This window comes from Grus americana, chromosome 7, assembly GCF_028858705.1.
Source record: "Grus americana isolate bGruAme1 chromosome 7, bGruAme1.mat, whole genome shotgun sequence".
Classification (NCBI taxonomy): Eukaryota; Metazoa; Chordata; class Aves; order Gruiformes; family Gruidae; genus Grus; species Grus americana.
The window spans coordinates 4,409,927-4,424,453 of NC_072858.1; the positions used below are offsets into that span (position 1 = coordinate 4,409,927).

The 14,527-nt window shown below is 46.4% G+C and overlaps 1 protein-coding gene across 3 annotated transcripts in view; it reads right to left on the bottom strand.

Annotated features, from left to right (window-relative positions):
• The window catches only part of LHPP (phospholysine phosphohistidine inorganic pyrophosphate phosphatase), an 88,876-nt gene that overhangs the window by 48,479 nt on the left and 25,870 nt on the right, over nt 1-14,527 (bottom strand). Inside the window, exons 6-7 of one of the 3 annotated variants that reach the window (XR_008577972.1) lie at nt 11,981-12,072; nt 1,216-1,377 (exon numbers count right to left, since the gene is read on the bottom strand). The exons of 1 other annotated variant lie outside the window; for it this stretch is intronic. Coding sequence is in view for 1 of the 2 variants with exons in the window: in XM_054832873.1 (XP_054688848.1) it covers nt 11,981-12,072 (92 nt within the window). In the remaining variant the exon portion in view is untranslated. The remainder of the gene's footprint in view (nt 1-1,215; nt 1,378-11,980; nt 12,073-14,527) is intronic. One more of the 3 variants, XM_054832873.1, reaches the window with a different exon arrangement.

Genomic DNA, 14,527 nt, shown 5'->3' on the forward strand with positions numbered 1-14,527 from the left:
AGCTGACCTACAGCAGGACTGGCATCCACCGCTGGCATACACGAGATTTATTCCAGCTGTTTCAGTCCCTGCCTTTCACACAGTTACTCCGGTTAGGCTGTACTTAATAAAAACTATCAGGAATCAAAAGCTAAAATGTTTCAGTCTAGTCGCAAACAGAGATTTGTGTCTCAGTCAAACAGGCTTCAAGCTTTTGCATAAAAAGTGGGTAAAACATGGAAAAACTGTCCAAGCCCCGCTCTGGGGCACATACTTAACCCTAGCATGGGAAGTCAGTTCCTGACCGTACCTGAGCTATCACCTGCCTTCCACGGGCTCAGTCGATGCTAATGAAACACCTTTGCAACCGCAGCCTGGTCATTTCCCAGCAGACAACCAGAAATATCCTCATGCTTAGTCAGAGAAATCCTACCCAAAGGCTGATGCAGCGAAAAGCCGCTTGTCTGCGCCTGTTGCTGTGGCAGGTGTCTATGAACTGGCTTGTCTGTAGGAAGAGTTTCACCGCTGCCATGATCTAAGAGCATGAAAACCCCAAGAAGGGCTGACATGCCTGAACACCTTTCTCAGTCTCTAACCAAATCAATCGGTTTCATATTAGATTACACATTGGTAAAATCTTTTCCTTCTTTTCGTTATTGTTGGTTTAAAATGCTCAGCAGTATGCATAAAAATCAGCTCCTGACATAGTGTTTACACAGCAACAGCAGTTTTTTCAGCTTCATTTGGGACTCAGAGACCAAACACTGCCCATGGTTGTGCTTTAGGCATCTTTGCTGTAACAGCATTATAAATATGTAACGAGAATTTAAAAGGCAGAAGGAAAATCGATAATGGAGACACCCCATCTAAATATCACTCTTAGCTCTCACCATCTGAAAAGAGCTATGAATTCCAGCGTGTGCTCATCAACACTGAGGTAAAGGTGTCCTTGTTAGAGGATGAGCACAGGAGTCACCTGGCAGCATCCAGAGGGAAAAAGACGTCAAGTTTCAGAGGAAAACTGCCTACCGCATTTTTTACACACTATCATTTTTAAAGAAGATTCAGAAGCTTAGCACAGAAGGAACTTGGTTCAAGCAACTAGGATTTAGAACAACAACAGCAAGGTCATCCATGCTACTTGAGCACAGGTTTTGATCAAATCCCTGAAGGTTAGCTTGGGCAAAGCTGCTTTCAAGCATCAGAGAGCTGAAACGAAGGGAGGTCATTCAGTACCTAGCCATCTCGGACGCTTCCATGGCCACTGTGAGCAGTATCCATGCACTTGCAAGAATTAATCATGCGGATTTAAACCACAACCGTGACTGACATCACCAGATATCACTGGGTGGGCTGATGGTCAGAACCTCAACTGTAGCTCAGTACCTTTCAGTACACCTGAAAGGAAACAAAACACATATTTATGGAACAGGCTCTGCCTGAATGGGACCTTTTTTGCTCCTGTCATCTCCCCTTGAGTTATACAAAGACTACACTCCCCAAACCCTTTTCCAACATGTGGCTCCAATCCTTCTCCTCCATCTTCAGGTCTCTTCTTCCCCATTCCCTTCTTTCCCTAATTCACGGCCACGGTGAACATGCTGCCTGATTATCTGTCGACACACATGTTTAGCGCTCCTGCACAGAAAGCAACAAATTTGGAAGCTTTTCCAACTTCCCCTCCAGATGACATCACCTTGGGTGGGCGCCAGGCTGGGTTATGAGTTAAAATCCTTCACTTCAGGGTCAGACATCCTCCTATTTTTAGGCCTGGTTTCAGTGTCACCCAGCCAACAGCTGAGCTGAACAGTTCACCTTATTCAAGTGCAAATGCGTGCCGGGTTTTGAACAAAGCTGGGCTTTGTGGCAGGTGAAGGGGCTCTGCAGCACAGGAGCCCCTTTTAAAGGCAGGCAGCAGCTACTTTGCTCAGCACGGTGCTCCGGCAGTTCATGCCAAGATGAAAACCACTTCAAGCTCCCGCCCTCTCCAAACGGCAACTGTGAATCCAAAAGCAGGGTCTGAATTTGATCTGGCACTGTGGAGCAATGCTGGCTGCATCCTGCCTCACGTAGCCTGCTGGAAATTTGCACGGTGGGAAACACATCCCCTCCAGTACAAACTGGGAACTGGCAGCATCCCAGGGGATGGGGAGGGGGTCAGGGAAGAAGGGCCCTGCAGCTGCAGCGTGCAAAGTGCAGGGTATTGTGCAGCCCACAGCCTCTGAGCTAACACACACCCACCCAGCTCTGCTAACTCCATCACCCAGCCGTGCTCCTCCGCTCCTCCCCAAATTCTCGTCAGTGGCGAAATAACTCTTTGCATTAATTTCCCTACTTGCAACACACTGATCAGCCAATGCCTACGTTGTGCTGTGGTCATTTAAGCAAGTGATGTGTTGCTGCAGGTAGAGCCGGTCCCCACCGAGCCCAGCCTGGGCTGGGAGCAGAGGATGCTTCCCCAGAGCATGTCCAGCCCACCCGCATCCCAGCGAGATGTCCTTACAGGCAACGCAGAGCAACAGATGCTTCTGGCACATGATCCACCTGAGCTGCTTAAGGACAAGAGGACTCAGACCCAGAGGTGCCCAGCTCTCTCTGCAAAGGGACCAGCTCGGGTGTTTGCTCTGCTGCTGTCGGAGATGGGGCAGGATGACTCACAGCCCGTCTTTCTGCAGGAATGCAGCGATGTCTGTAGCAACACAGCGATGTGCGTTGCATGGCCACGCTTCCCACCTCGGGACAGACTGAGTAACTCTGCTGACGTGTAGGCTGACAGAGGTTACAACGGGTTGGGAGTGAGTGGAAGCTGGAAGGGCAAACCTGACACCCCCTCCTCCCTGTACACCTCAGGGGGCACTCAGAGCACGACTGGGAATGGAAAAGCAACCGGAGCTGTGCAATGAAAGCATCTGCTGGCCTAAGGGAAGTAATGTGCAAGAAACATGGCCACAATGTCCCTCTGAAACGACTGGAGGAGGTTCCCACGTGGGAATGGGCCTACGGACCGGGAGCAGCGTTTAGCAGAGTGTTCGACCCAGCTGATCACGTGGGCCCATTTTAGGCTCGGTCAGAGTTTAGAAGAAACGGAAGAAGCTTTTGAGACGAGCTGCAGGCCGATACGGAGAGCGACAGGGCATGCAGCAGCTGCAGCCGGCGGCCAGCCAGGGCTCCCCGGCCCTGCTCCCCACGGCCCCGAGGCCATTCGCAGGGAGGCTGAGGGCTTGAGTTTGAAGACTCGACACAGGACGCAGACCCCATGCAACAGCGCGCACTGAACAAACTCATCTTTCGGTAACCTGTGAGCGCACAGGGCTGAGGTGTAACCATATACGCTGTTGACAATGACTGAAAACCACAGACAAGTAAGAACCGTAATTGTTTCAGGGCAAAGTGTGAACATGAGTCACATCCCCGCGCCAGCTGCGAGCTGTCTTCATGCCCAGCAAAAAGCACTGCCCGGCGCGGGCGGCGGTGGGGGAGCGTTGCTCTCCACCCAAACCCCTTTTCTCACGTTACACTTTACTCCTGCCACTGTACATCAGCACTCACATACGGAGCCATCGGAGTTTCCCAGCGCTTGCAGAAGGCCTAAAGCTGGCACTGCCGGGTGCTTTATTTTTAGCTGCGGGCGAGTCACATCATGCCTCCCACAGGGGACAAAAACCAGCCACCAGCCCCAGCTCGGCAGAGGCAGCTGGAGGGGCAGCAGCCCCCGGGTCCTGCGGCTGCTCCCACGCACCTCAACGAACACGCGTCTCCGTCACCTCTGTGGCTGCTGGAAAAGCCACGTGCCTGCAGCAGGGCCCCCAGCATGGCCCCGGGACCAGCCGCGATGGCTGGCCGTCCTCTGAGCATGCCCCACCTCTGAGCACCCGGCTCCCCCCACAACTGCACGGCTGTGTGCCCGAGCAGACGGCAATACAAACACAGGGCCCTGCTCTGCATCTCAAGAGCAGAAAACACGCCGGGGACTAGGCAGCCGCTCTGGGCTTGTTGGTTAAACCCACTTGTAGAGGAAAAAACCAAATGTCGCTAGATAAGGCTGCAGGTGACCCTCCAGCATCCACGGGCCACGCAGCACAGCATTCAAGCACGAACGCTCGGCTGGTTTGTGCTTGCTGGGTGCTGGCACAAGGTACTGCTCCAGCACCATGGCTCCCAAGCATGTTTACAGTGCGAGCAAGAGCCCAAGCCAGAAGATTAAATTTCAGACACTGAACCATTTGCTCCGAGGGAGTTACATCAGCAGCTGACTTGGCCTGCCTCTCTCTTGTTTGCTTCTCTCTCCCTTTGAAAACAAAGCTCTGTTTTGGTTTTATCAATCAAAGCAGTCTCCCCTTCCGCCACGCTCCCCGTGCTGCTTGCTGAGAGGACTCCCCGCACCAAGAGAGCTGGGATGACATTTAACTACAGGAAAAAATTATGCAGAGAAGAGGAACCTGCGTTTTAAATAAAGGAAATCTCTAGTGAAACCACAATTGTGCAGCTGTCCCAGCTCTGCCATTTCTGCAGCACATTTCAACACGCTCATTAGCATTTTTACGGAAATAAAGTAGTTAGTGATTGGTATGGTATTCATCATCACTGTCAAATGTTGAACAAGCTAATATCGCTCGGCATTCTGCTAGTGACAAGTGTTGAGAAACACTGCTGTGCTCGGCCGGCTCCCAGGACTGCTTCACTGTGGGATTTTTCTCCCACAGCCTTACACTGGTGCTGAGAAAAGGCCCCTGATGATAAAAATAAGCAAGGACCTGCTCCCCGCACCCCTCGTAGACCACGCTGCTCGCGCTCGTACCAGGGTGGGAGGCTGGGGGTCTAGCAGGAGCTAGAGGTGGGTCCCCACCAGGACAGCTCCTGGGGAGGCCACGCATGTCCGCAGTGACAGTGGGTGCTGTGCGGGAGATGAACACACTCTGTGGAAACCCTGGCAAGCCCCTGAGCTGCCTCCTTTCAGGCAGTCCAGCCACCACCACCTCAGCTTGTGAGTGATGTATCTGCAGGGAGGAGAGAAACACGAACTTGATGGACTGGCGGCTGCCAAGGGCTCTGGTGTTCCTCATGCAGACGCACAAGTGTGCATGGCCGTGCCAGGGGGAGGAAGGCTGCCAGCCCAGGCTGGCATGTGCTACCAAGACATCGAGGCACCAGAGCAAAAGAGAAGAAAAACAAAATGACCATTAACTTTGGATGCTTTTCAGAGAACGGTCTGGAAGTGGTTCAGTCCCACACATTAAGCCCACCTGAGCCACGTGCCCTCCCTGGTCCCACTGCCTCTGCTTCTAGGAAGATCCTGGTACCACCTCCTCCTCTTTCAGCCCTTCATTTACCAGCTTCAGAAGGGGAGAAATGGAAACCCTTAAGGCAGCTGTCTCTGCTGCTGCATGCGTTGTGTGGATGTGAAGCAAAAGGGGAAGCAAAACTGCAGCACAGGCTGATGTGGTCACTACCATCTTGATTTGCAAAATGCAAATTGCTTCCTTTTGTAAGTGCTTGAGATGTGACAGCTGATCAGAGCAGGACTGCTAAGGAAAAGTCGGTCATTAGACAGGTACAGACCAGAACTGGCGAGACCACTGGGTAATACTGCATTTCCTCACTGACCTGATACATTCCTCCCTTATTTAACCTTGCCCCTACTCTCACCACAGATCTCTTTTCTGACATTCAGACTAATTTCTTCAGAACAGCACATGAGCATATGTACAGCACCCACCGTGGCGATGTCCAGAGCACACTCTGCCCCCTCAAGGTTTATTATGGTACCAACAAATAAATTAAGCTGCTAATAAAAAAACTCCCACAAACTCCCATTTCTCTTTTAGACTGAAGATAATTAAAGTTACACCTTAGCTACAACGTAGCAGAACTCTCTATTCCCCCTTGCTCCTTTCAGGTGTCTTTTAGCTCAGGTATAGTCTGCATTTAGAATAGAATAGAATAGAATAGAATAGAATAGAATAGAATAGAATAGGGGCCTACAACAATCATCTAGTCCGAGTGGTATTTCTAATATAAAACAGTAACTACTGGAAAGTAAACACTTGGCTATGTTCAGTGAAGGAAACAAATACTCAAGACGCACAAAAGATGATTCTTTAGAGTCAGAGGGTAAAATCTTCTGCTTCCCAAGTTCACCACTTATAGTTCAACAATAATGTATTTCCAATGCAATTCATTATTTTGCATTGCGACTGGCTATACCCTACGCTGAAAAGTGGATGGTTGGATTATACACCATACTACAGCAGCCAGAACTTAAACCTTCTCATAGGCCACTCATTCCTAAAGCACTAGATACTAAAACTGTAATTTCTGTGTCTGGATATTTGAACATACTGGGAAAATTTAAGGCTGTCGTCAGATGAGTATGCGTATGCTAAGGCACTGCAGTATTTACTCTGAACTTCCTCTACAAAGCTGATTCAAAGATTACTGTAACCAAATTGTGGTCAAGAAAATGATAAACAATGTGAAAATCCTCACATGGACAGAGCAAACTGTGATTTGAACATGCAATAGATGCTAAAAGTATGCCTTAGGATTGACTGCAATCAGCTATCGTGCTAAAACGAAAACCGACTTGCTGACACTAGGTTTTAATAAACATTGCTTAAGACATTAACTAACATGAATTATAATACAGCTTTTTACAGTGTAAATACGGAAGTCTTTCCATTTAATACTTGAAACAGTCTCAATTATCAGGACTGTGAGGCCATCAAAATGCCTCTGGTTCTGTTTCAGCACAAAGGCTGTGCCTCTGCCTGCTCGTCCTCGCTGCACACCCCTGGTGTGCTCCATCAAGACCCAGGAGATGTGAACAAAAGTGCTCATCTTGGCTGTGGTTAGTAACACAGTGAGCAAGAAAGCGAGGGTGGAGGGCTGCTGCTCCTCTGCAGAGCAGTGAGACGTGACTATCTCTTTGCAAAAGGTGTCATGAGCTTTCATTTACTGTCACAGTGACAGCTGTGCATTTATCTATGGGTGGAAATCCTTTTAAGAAAAAATTTATAACTTCATTTAGGAGGTTATTATAAAGACCCACCCTTTTTTCTTAATCCTTAATCAGTTGACAATGGCAGCCTAAAAGATCTTTCCTCTGTCACAACTTCTGTCTCAATCCCATCTGGCAAGCCGATTTCCCCTAAATCTGTACAAATTCTATATGCTTTCTTCAATCAGGTAAGAGGGACAGATCACAAGCCACTTTATTAAGAAAGTCAGGATAATTATTCTCAGAGGGTAATTATAAAGTGGGGAAACTGAGGTAACATGAAGTAACTTGACCCAGTTTTCCTGGAGAACAGTGGCAGAGCTGGGGAGAGACGGCAGCTCTCGTGGGCCTCGATCCTTTCATCCTCCATCCCTGGGGTATCCTTTCTGTCCGTAACGAGGGAGCTCAGGGATGCTGCAGTACCAGCCATGGCCATGAGATAAATCCCTAATCAAATGAACAAAACCTCACGCTTGTACTCAGGGCGGATGAACACATATTGCCAGACTTTGAAACCATTTTGGAGCCCACAGGCAAGCAGGGGCGATGGGTATGCCATGAATACTCCTGGCTACCACCGCTCGCCAGCGATGGGAAGTTCTTTACTTACAAATCAAGATCTGTAAATAACAACAAGGAGAAAGGGGTAGGTAATTCTTCTGCCCTGCCAAAAACCACCCGCAATTTGACGCACTGACGTACCTGAAAGCTGTTTCTGACTTGACGGGGAGACAGTTGGAAAGGCCTCAAAGTAATTTGTCTCTGCTCTAACTTGCACGCTACAAAGAGGAACGAGGATATTACGCAGCATTGAAGAATCAATAGTTATTGTGGAAATTATTGGTTTGATGTCAAGGCCAACCAGCTGTGAGTGGAATTAGTACATACCCTGTGTAGGGAGACAAGTACGTGCTCTTCCCTAGATGGGAAAGATGTTGGCTACAAAGGGCCTCCACAGAGGTGAGCACAGAAACTTCCTAATTAGCATCAGATTTCCCAATGCTGAAAACCCTAACACCAGACTAGAGTCTGCAGCAATGGCCTGATCTGTCCTGTAGAAGGGACAAAGTGAGAGCGGACAAACCTGCAGACCAGACTGACCCTCTGCATTTGGATTCACACCTAGGAAGGGCTACACTTGGCCAACCCAACTATTCACCCCGTGTCAGAGAACCATGCTGGCTGAGATCAACTCAAACCACCATCTTATCCCTACGCCTTTCCACTATTGCCCTGACTTGCACTAACATAAGTTTTATTCCATGTTGCAGCTAGGTTTTATTGCATTTCATGGACTAATCTACTGCATGCCTGGTTTGGCTACTGAAAAAGAGTTCAACACTTGAGATTAAGTCCTGCTGGAGGATTAACTCCTTTAGAGGAGAAGATAAGCACAGATGCAGGAGCGAGGAACATGCAAAGCTTGTCATGCTAAAGGAAATTGGCCACACAAATTTTATTAAACTTTAAAGATCCAAAAGAAGCGAGACAAAGGAGTTAATTTTCAGGACCTCCATGCAAGGTGGTACAAAACTGAATGTTTTTGCAGCAGCTTAATCCACACTTTGAATCTCACCCTGGGAGCAGCCAACATGGAAGAAGACCTTGCAGAGGCCAGGAGGGTGAGAGCCCAGGGCGGGCAGCAGCCCCGCAGCTCCATGCACACCCCTTCTGCTTCTCCTCCGGACCTTGTCTCGCCTGCCAAGCCAACCACCCCCAACCCGCATTCACAAAACCAGTTCCTCAGTTCAGCAGGGAGCTGGCACCCATCACCACCGTCACCGAGCAACACGACACAGTCACCACCACAGAGAAAGGCTCCTGCAAGACTGCAGGCTGAAGTCAGCTTCCTGTACTCGGCTGGAGGCTGCCTGCCCTGCGGAAGATCTGTCCACCCCTATCTACTGCTGAAACCTCTGCATCAGCAGATCAATAGATTCTTTCCATAAAAGGCTTTCAGGGCCAAAGGGGACTTTTTCTTCTAGCTTATGAACGCAAGTAAGATGCACCGAGTTGCTTTGCAGCCTGTGATCTGCATGCATTCACTGAAGTCCCTTTGAAATACAATAAACAGTACAGTAAACCTTGACTCATGTCATCTTTTGTGCTATGGTGTACAACCCTTGCTGGAACCTGGTGGGGAGCAGACCTCAAAGGTGTTCATGTAAACTGCACTGACCCCCGAAAGAAGGTGAGCTGCACCAGAGGTGACGGTGTCTGCCAGTCAGGGACAGCATTTAGGTGAGACCAGAGGGGTACAACAGAGTTCCTTGGACCTACAGAACAACATGCAAAATGCCGTCACTGGGATAATTTGTGCAAATAATGTTATCTCCATGTATCCAGCAGTAAGCTGTGAAATGCACCTGCAACAATTCCTCGGGGCTGTTCCTCTGTTATTTTTATTTTATTCTCGAGTCAGCTCTGCATCCGTTTTGCTGAAGTGAGACACCGTTGTGGTGGTGGAAATGGAAAAACTACTCATGGCTGCAGAAACACAGAGACAAGTCAACTGGGGTGATCACCCATGTCCCGAGCTGCAAGACTCTCGTAACTGAAATCTGTGGGAATCCCACCGCACCAACATCCGGCATCGACAAGAAAACCCTGATGCCTTGGTGCTTTCCACTTCTTTTGCAAAAATAGCCTTAGCTTTCAGGGGAGGTCCCGAAGCTGTGGCTAATACTGAAGTGAATGTACTAACGGTGCCATCCAGAGGTACCTGGGTGTAGCACACAGCTCGGTGTCAGCAAGAACTCCTGTCAAGTGAAAGAGAGGACCTATGCATAATCCTATATATATCAGACTTTAAACCAGCCATGAAATAATTACATTTGCTGTAATGTTTCATTTCTTTTGTCCATCACCTTTCATGCACTTGTTTTTTTCCCGTCTCTCTCAATACTCACTGTGTGTTTTGATTTTCCACATATACTAAATCAGTCATTCTTAAAAATATATACATCTCTGACCTCTCTTGGCAGACAAGAGCTATTTCATTTTACTCACAATTGCTACCAACAGGACTGGCTCCACATGCTCAATTTAGAGACGCTCATCTGTATTTCACTGCCATACAATAGTATATGATTTCAGATAACAGCAACCACACATTAAAACAGGACACGTAACAGTGGAAAACAATCTTTTTTCCCCATCTGGAACAGCTGATGACTCGCTTTCAGTTGCGAAATCATGACTCAAACTCAATACCAGAAAATGTTTTTCCAGCATATGATTATACATATTTATGTGTGTGTGTGTATATATACAGGTCATGTCAGTTGCCTGAACAGTTTGGATGTGGCATCACCTATGACATATTTTATGATGGGCAAGTATGTCAGAGGAGATGGTCGTTCAGTAGCAAAGGTCTAATTTACCTCTGTGTGCAGAGATACCTCCTTCACTGACACCGTATCTCTGTGACATTAAGATGTGATTCACAAAGTGATCCTGTTAGTGTCAGAGTAAAATCATCCATTGAATCCTTATTTTCTCCTTTAGGAAATTAATGGGATTCAACAGATTACAGACAAATAATCCCAACAGCACAAACTATATATTTACTTTTTTAATCTTTGGGATTTTTTTAGCTAGATAACTGATTTTGACATGTATCATCTTAAAGATACAAAACCACACAAAATGCAATGCACTTATATCTGTTTTTTTCTCAGAAATCATCACTTACTGGTCCATTAGAATTAACGCAGTGGGTATTATTTTATCACCTTACACAAACTAAAAGGAAAACTGAGAAACAGATTGACTTGAAAACTAACGAAATAACTTTTCCAATAGCCTATGGCAAGCATCATTCTCACTTGCTGCAACCCTCCCCAAAAGAGTATCCTTCTTTTACAGTCTCAGTATTTGAAAATCAAGAAAAACTGTATAAATTCTGTCCAATGACAGATGGTGTTGCTGAACCATGCCTACTATGAAGAGGCATGGCTATGGTTAAGAGGAGGTGGTTAAGAGGAGATTTTGAATGTTATGGAATCCAAACGTTAAATGTAGGGACCAACGTCTGCACTGCATTTGGAGAGTCACCTTGAGCTGACATCAAACCTCGCCTGGCCTGAGCATCAGCTGGTGGCTTCGTTTTCCACCAGTCAACCCTGGACCATGCCCTGTGTGTAACTGCACTGAGGTCTCCTATCAGCAGCTGCAGGGAGGTAGCTCTTGCGTCAAGGAAAACACAGGATCACGGAGACACCTGCATGGAGAAGGGTTTGGAGGGTCATTGGAAAGAGGTGAGTGAGCCTGCGGAAGCCTGCTAAGACGGGAAGTGGAGAAACAGCTCTCGCATTCCAGACATCTCAGCGCTGAATACATGTCTGGAGGAAATAGCAGACATATGGAGTCCTTCATAGAGCTGTGAGATATGACCCACAGAGATCACTGAGTTGACAGCCTAATTTTGTAATCTTAACCCTGCTAGAAGCTCCAGACACATCTTACATCAAGCGTACAACACTTTCACGCTGCAGCAAAAAAATATAAAATAAGCAAAACCTAAGAAACACACCAGTTCTAGGCACCGTGATGAAAAAATTAGAGCAGTAATTTAACAGAAAATATTTCTTTAAAAGATCAAAGACAATATGTCTTCCCCTTCCTGCCACTTCCATACACACAGCCTTTTCCCAAAATGCGTTTTGCAAATGAAAATGTCATCATCCAGCCAAGCCTAACTGCTGCACAAGGAGGTGTTTGTTCAGGCAACAAACGCAAGTGTACATCAATGGCAAATGTGTTCCACCAACAGGAAAAGATTTGAAAAGGCATGGAAAAAAAATCCGGTCTTGTGCATTCGCTTTGAATGCATACCAGGTTCCAACCCATAACTCCTTTTCTTTCAGAAATTAATGTGTTGTAAGCAAATTAGAGCATGGTGTTGTTTGGCAGAAAGGTAAACACAAAAATCACGACTTACATTTATCTCCCCTTTTTCCACGACTGCCCCTGTGGAGCGCGGGGTGTAGGGTGTGCACTGACCTGTACTTCCCTGTCCGCACTTGCAGAGCTCTCATACCGCACCGCTGGGCACCTCCGACATCATTCACAATATCATCTCCAATCATGATGGCCTGTCAAAGCAGTGAAATACAGAAAAGCTGGCGTCAAGGGAATTTTATTTCTGCCATACGTCACACTCCTTTGACATAACAAACAGCTTGATTTGATGTTTAATACTGCCATCAGACAAATTAAACAAGATAATATTGTCATCGTATTGATTAAAGTCATCCTACCTTGAATGTAATTCATGCTATAGCTCCTCAAGCAATGTACTAGTGCAGTACACATCTGTACAATTTGTAATCAATCACAAAAATCAAAGTGATTTGGCACACAGTTGAAAGAAAATGTTGAATTTTATTAAGTTAGGCCTATTCTGTTCCTAACGATCCATTTATGTTATGCTCCAAGCAGTTTAAATTAAGCTTAACTTTCAAAAAGTTTTAAAATTGGTATTCTAAAAGCAAGTCAAAAGCTTAAGCTTGTGATCACTGAGATGTGTAACTTCGCCGAGCTCGATCCCAGGATTCTCAGGGTGATACAGAAATTTGGGAAATCACTGTAAAACCTAATTTATTTGGTTTTGCACAATGTGACACAATCAGTACAGGCTGAGCATGGTTGGCGTTACAGTCAGCTTAAGTCTATGCAAATACAAATAAACTCAAACTGTAACTGAGAAAAGACCTGACTGTGCTAAGATTTGTCTGAGTGTCTGATGACAATGTGTAGCATGCTGCCTTCCTAACTTTGTTAAAGATCTTTGTTTAATTGAAGTGTATCAACCAAGGGGTCTTTTTCATTCACAACCATGTCTACAAAATTTCAAGTGCTTATTATCATCCCGCATTAAAAAATACTACATTTATTCTATTCTTCAAATTTAAAAGTGGTTGGAGGGGTTCATTTTCTAGTTTCAACAAAACCCAGCATATACACAAAACAGTAATCTTCAATTAATAGGCAAAAAAATCAGCTTTCAACCTTCCAAAAGCATTCTGGATTATTCTGAAGAGAACAGAGGCAGCACCCAAAGCTGGGGAAACACACCAGCTTTAAAAATACACAATCTAGTTTATGTGTCTGATTTTAAAGCATGATTTTGCACCTTCTGTATCAAAGTTGAATTTTATTTAAAATACATTAATTAGTTGCATCTTTAACCACTTGTTCTTCATCTTTTTGAATTAGCCTCCTGCTTCATAAACGTAACTGCCAGGCTTTCACAACCACGGCACTTTCCAACTCCAGAAATTCCTGCCTGAATTTCCCGTTCCTTCCAAGTACTTTTGATTACTTTCATACCTGCACATCAGATACCTGGAGTCACCACGCAAAGTGCTCCTTTTCTTACTAAAGAAACTGTTCTTATATTTTGTATGGTTTGAGCTTTTTCTAGGGTCTGTCATGACGGGTCCTCGTCCCACGTATGAGGCTGGGGAGGTTAAAAGGCACGTTTGCAAGGGGACCGGGACTGCCTGAGATGGTGGCTGGGTCACCGGAGCAGCACCAAGCGGGACCCTGCTGGGAAAGGAGCCAGCCCAGCGTTCTCCATCTGCAGAGAACCGATAAATTGGCCCTTGTCAGAGAGGCCGTGGGAACGAGGAGCATGGGGCAGAAGCTGGTTCGGCTTCTCCAGAAACAGCAATCTAAAGGGAGTGCCGAGTCTTTTCATACAGCTGGCTGTAGGTTTAAGGACAAAACCATATAGAAAGTCTGTGTTGCAGGCGCCATTCCAGTTACCGCTTCTGCCTAATACAAAGTCCTCTTCTTCCTTTGCCTTCACACAGAAGCACCTCTTTTTAACACAGCGTGCAACCATACAAGAGTTGGTACATCTCCTGTGTTACCCACACTTCAGTTCCCACTCTGGAAGCAGTCTGCTGGGTAGCACTAAACTGTTCATACTGAAGAAGTCTAACAATACCAAAGCTCCAAAGCTATTTTTATTAATCATGTAATTACCACAGAATCTTCTCCCACTTATTACATGGCACGTTAAGGAAATCTCAGGATATACCTAAAGCCCCAGGTGAACATAAGATTTTCTGAGAGCATTCATAAACCAAACTGAGCTACGAACACATATATCTGGAACAGCTTCAGCTGATAAAAACTAAATCCTCTTTTGAGTAACGCACCAGGTCCGGCGGGCAAGATAATATATATTAGTTACCAGCCCAGTCTATTTTTCATGCTGTTTTAAAATACTCATCACATGAAGGATGATCATCATCCCTCAGGTGATGGGATGTAACAGGATGTCCTCTCAAGTCAAGGCTCATTTGTCTGGTTCCACGCTGAAGTAGTTTGTTTTGAAACAGTTTATATATGCCCACCCTTGCTTCATTCTGCCTAGAGGAGTCACTGCTGTGGCCAGGTTTCAGAGCTCCTTTAAAGACCAGAGAGACATAAGGACTTTGTGACAAAGCGGTCAGAGCTGGCGAAAACATGGCCATAGGGAAGGAGCAGCAGCAGGATTTGGGACAGGTAGTTCTGCCTTTCCAGCTCTGCTCACAAACT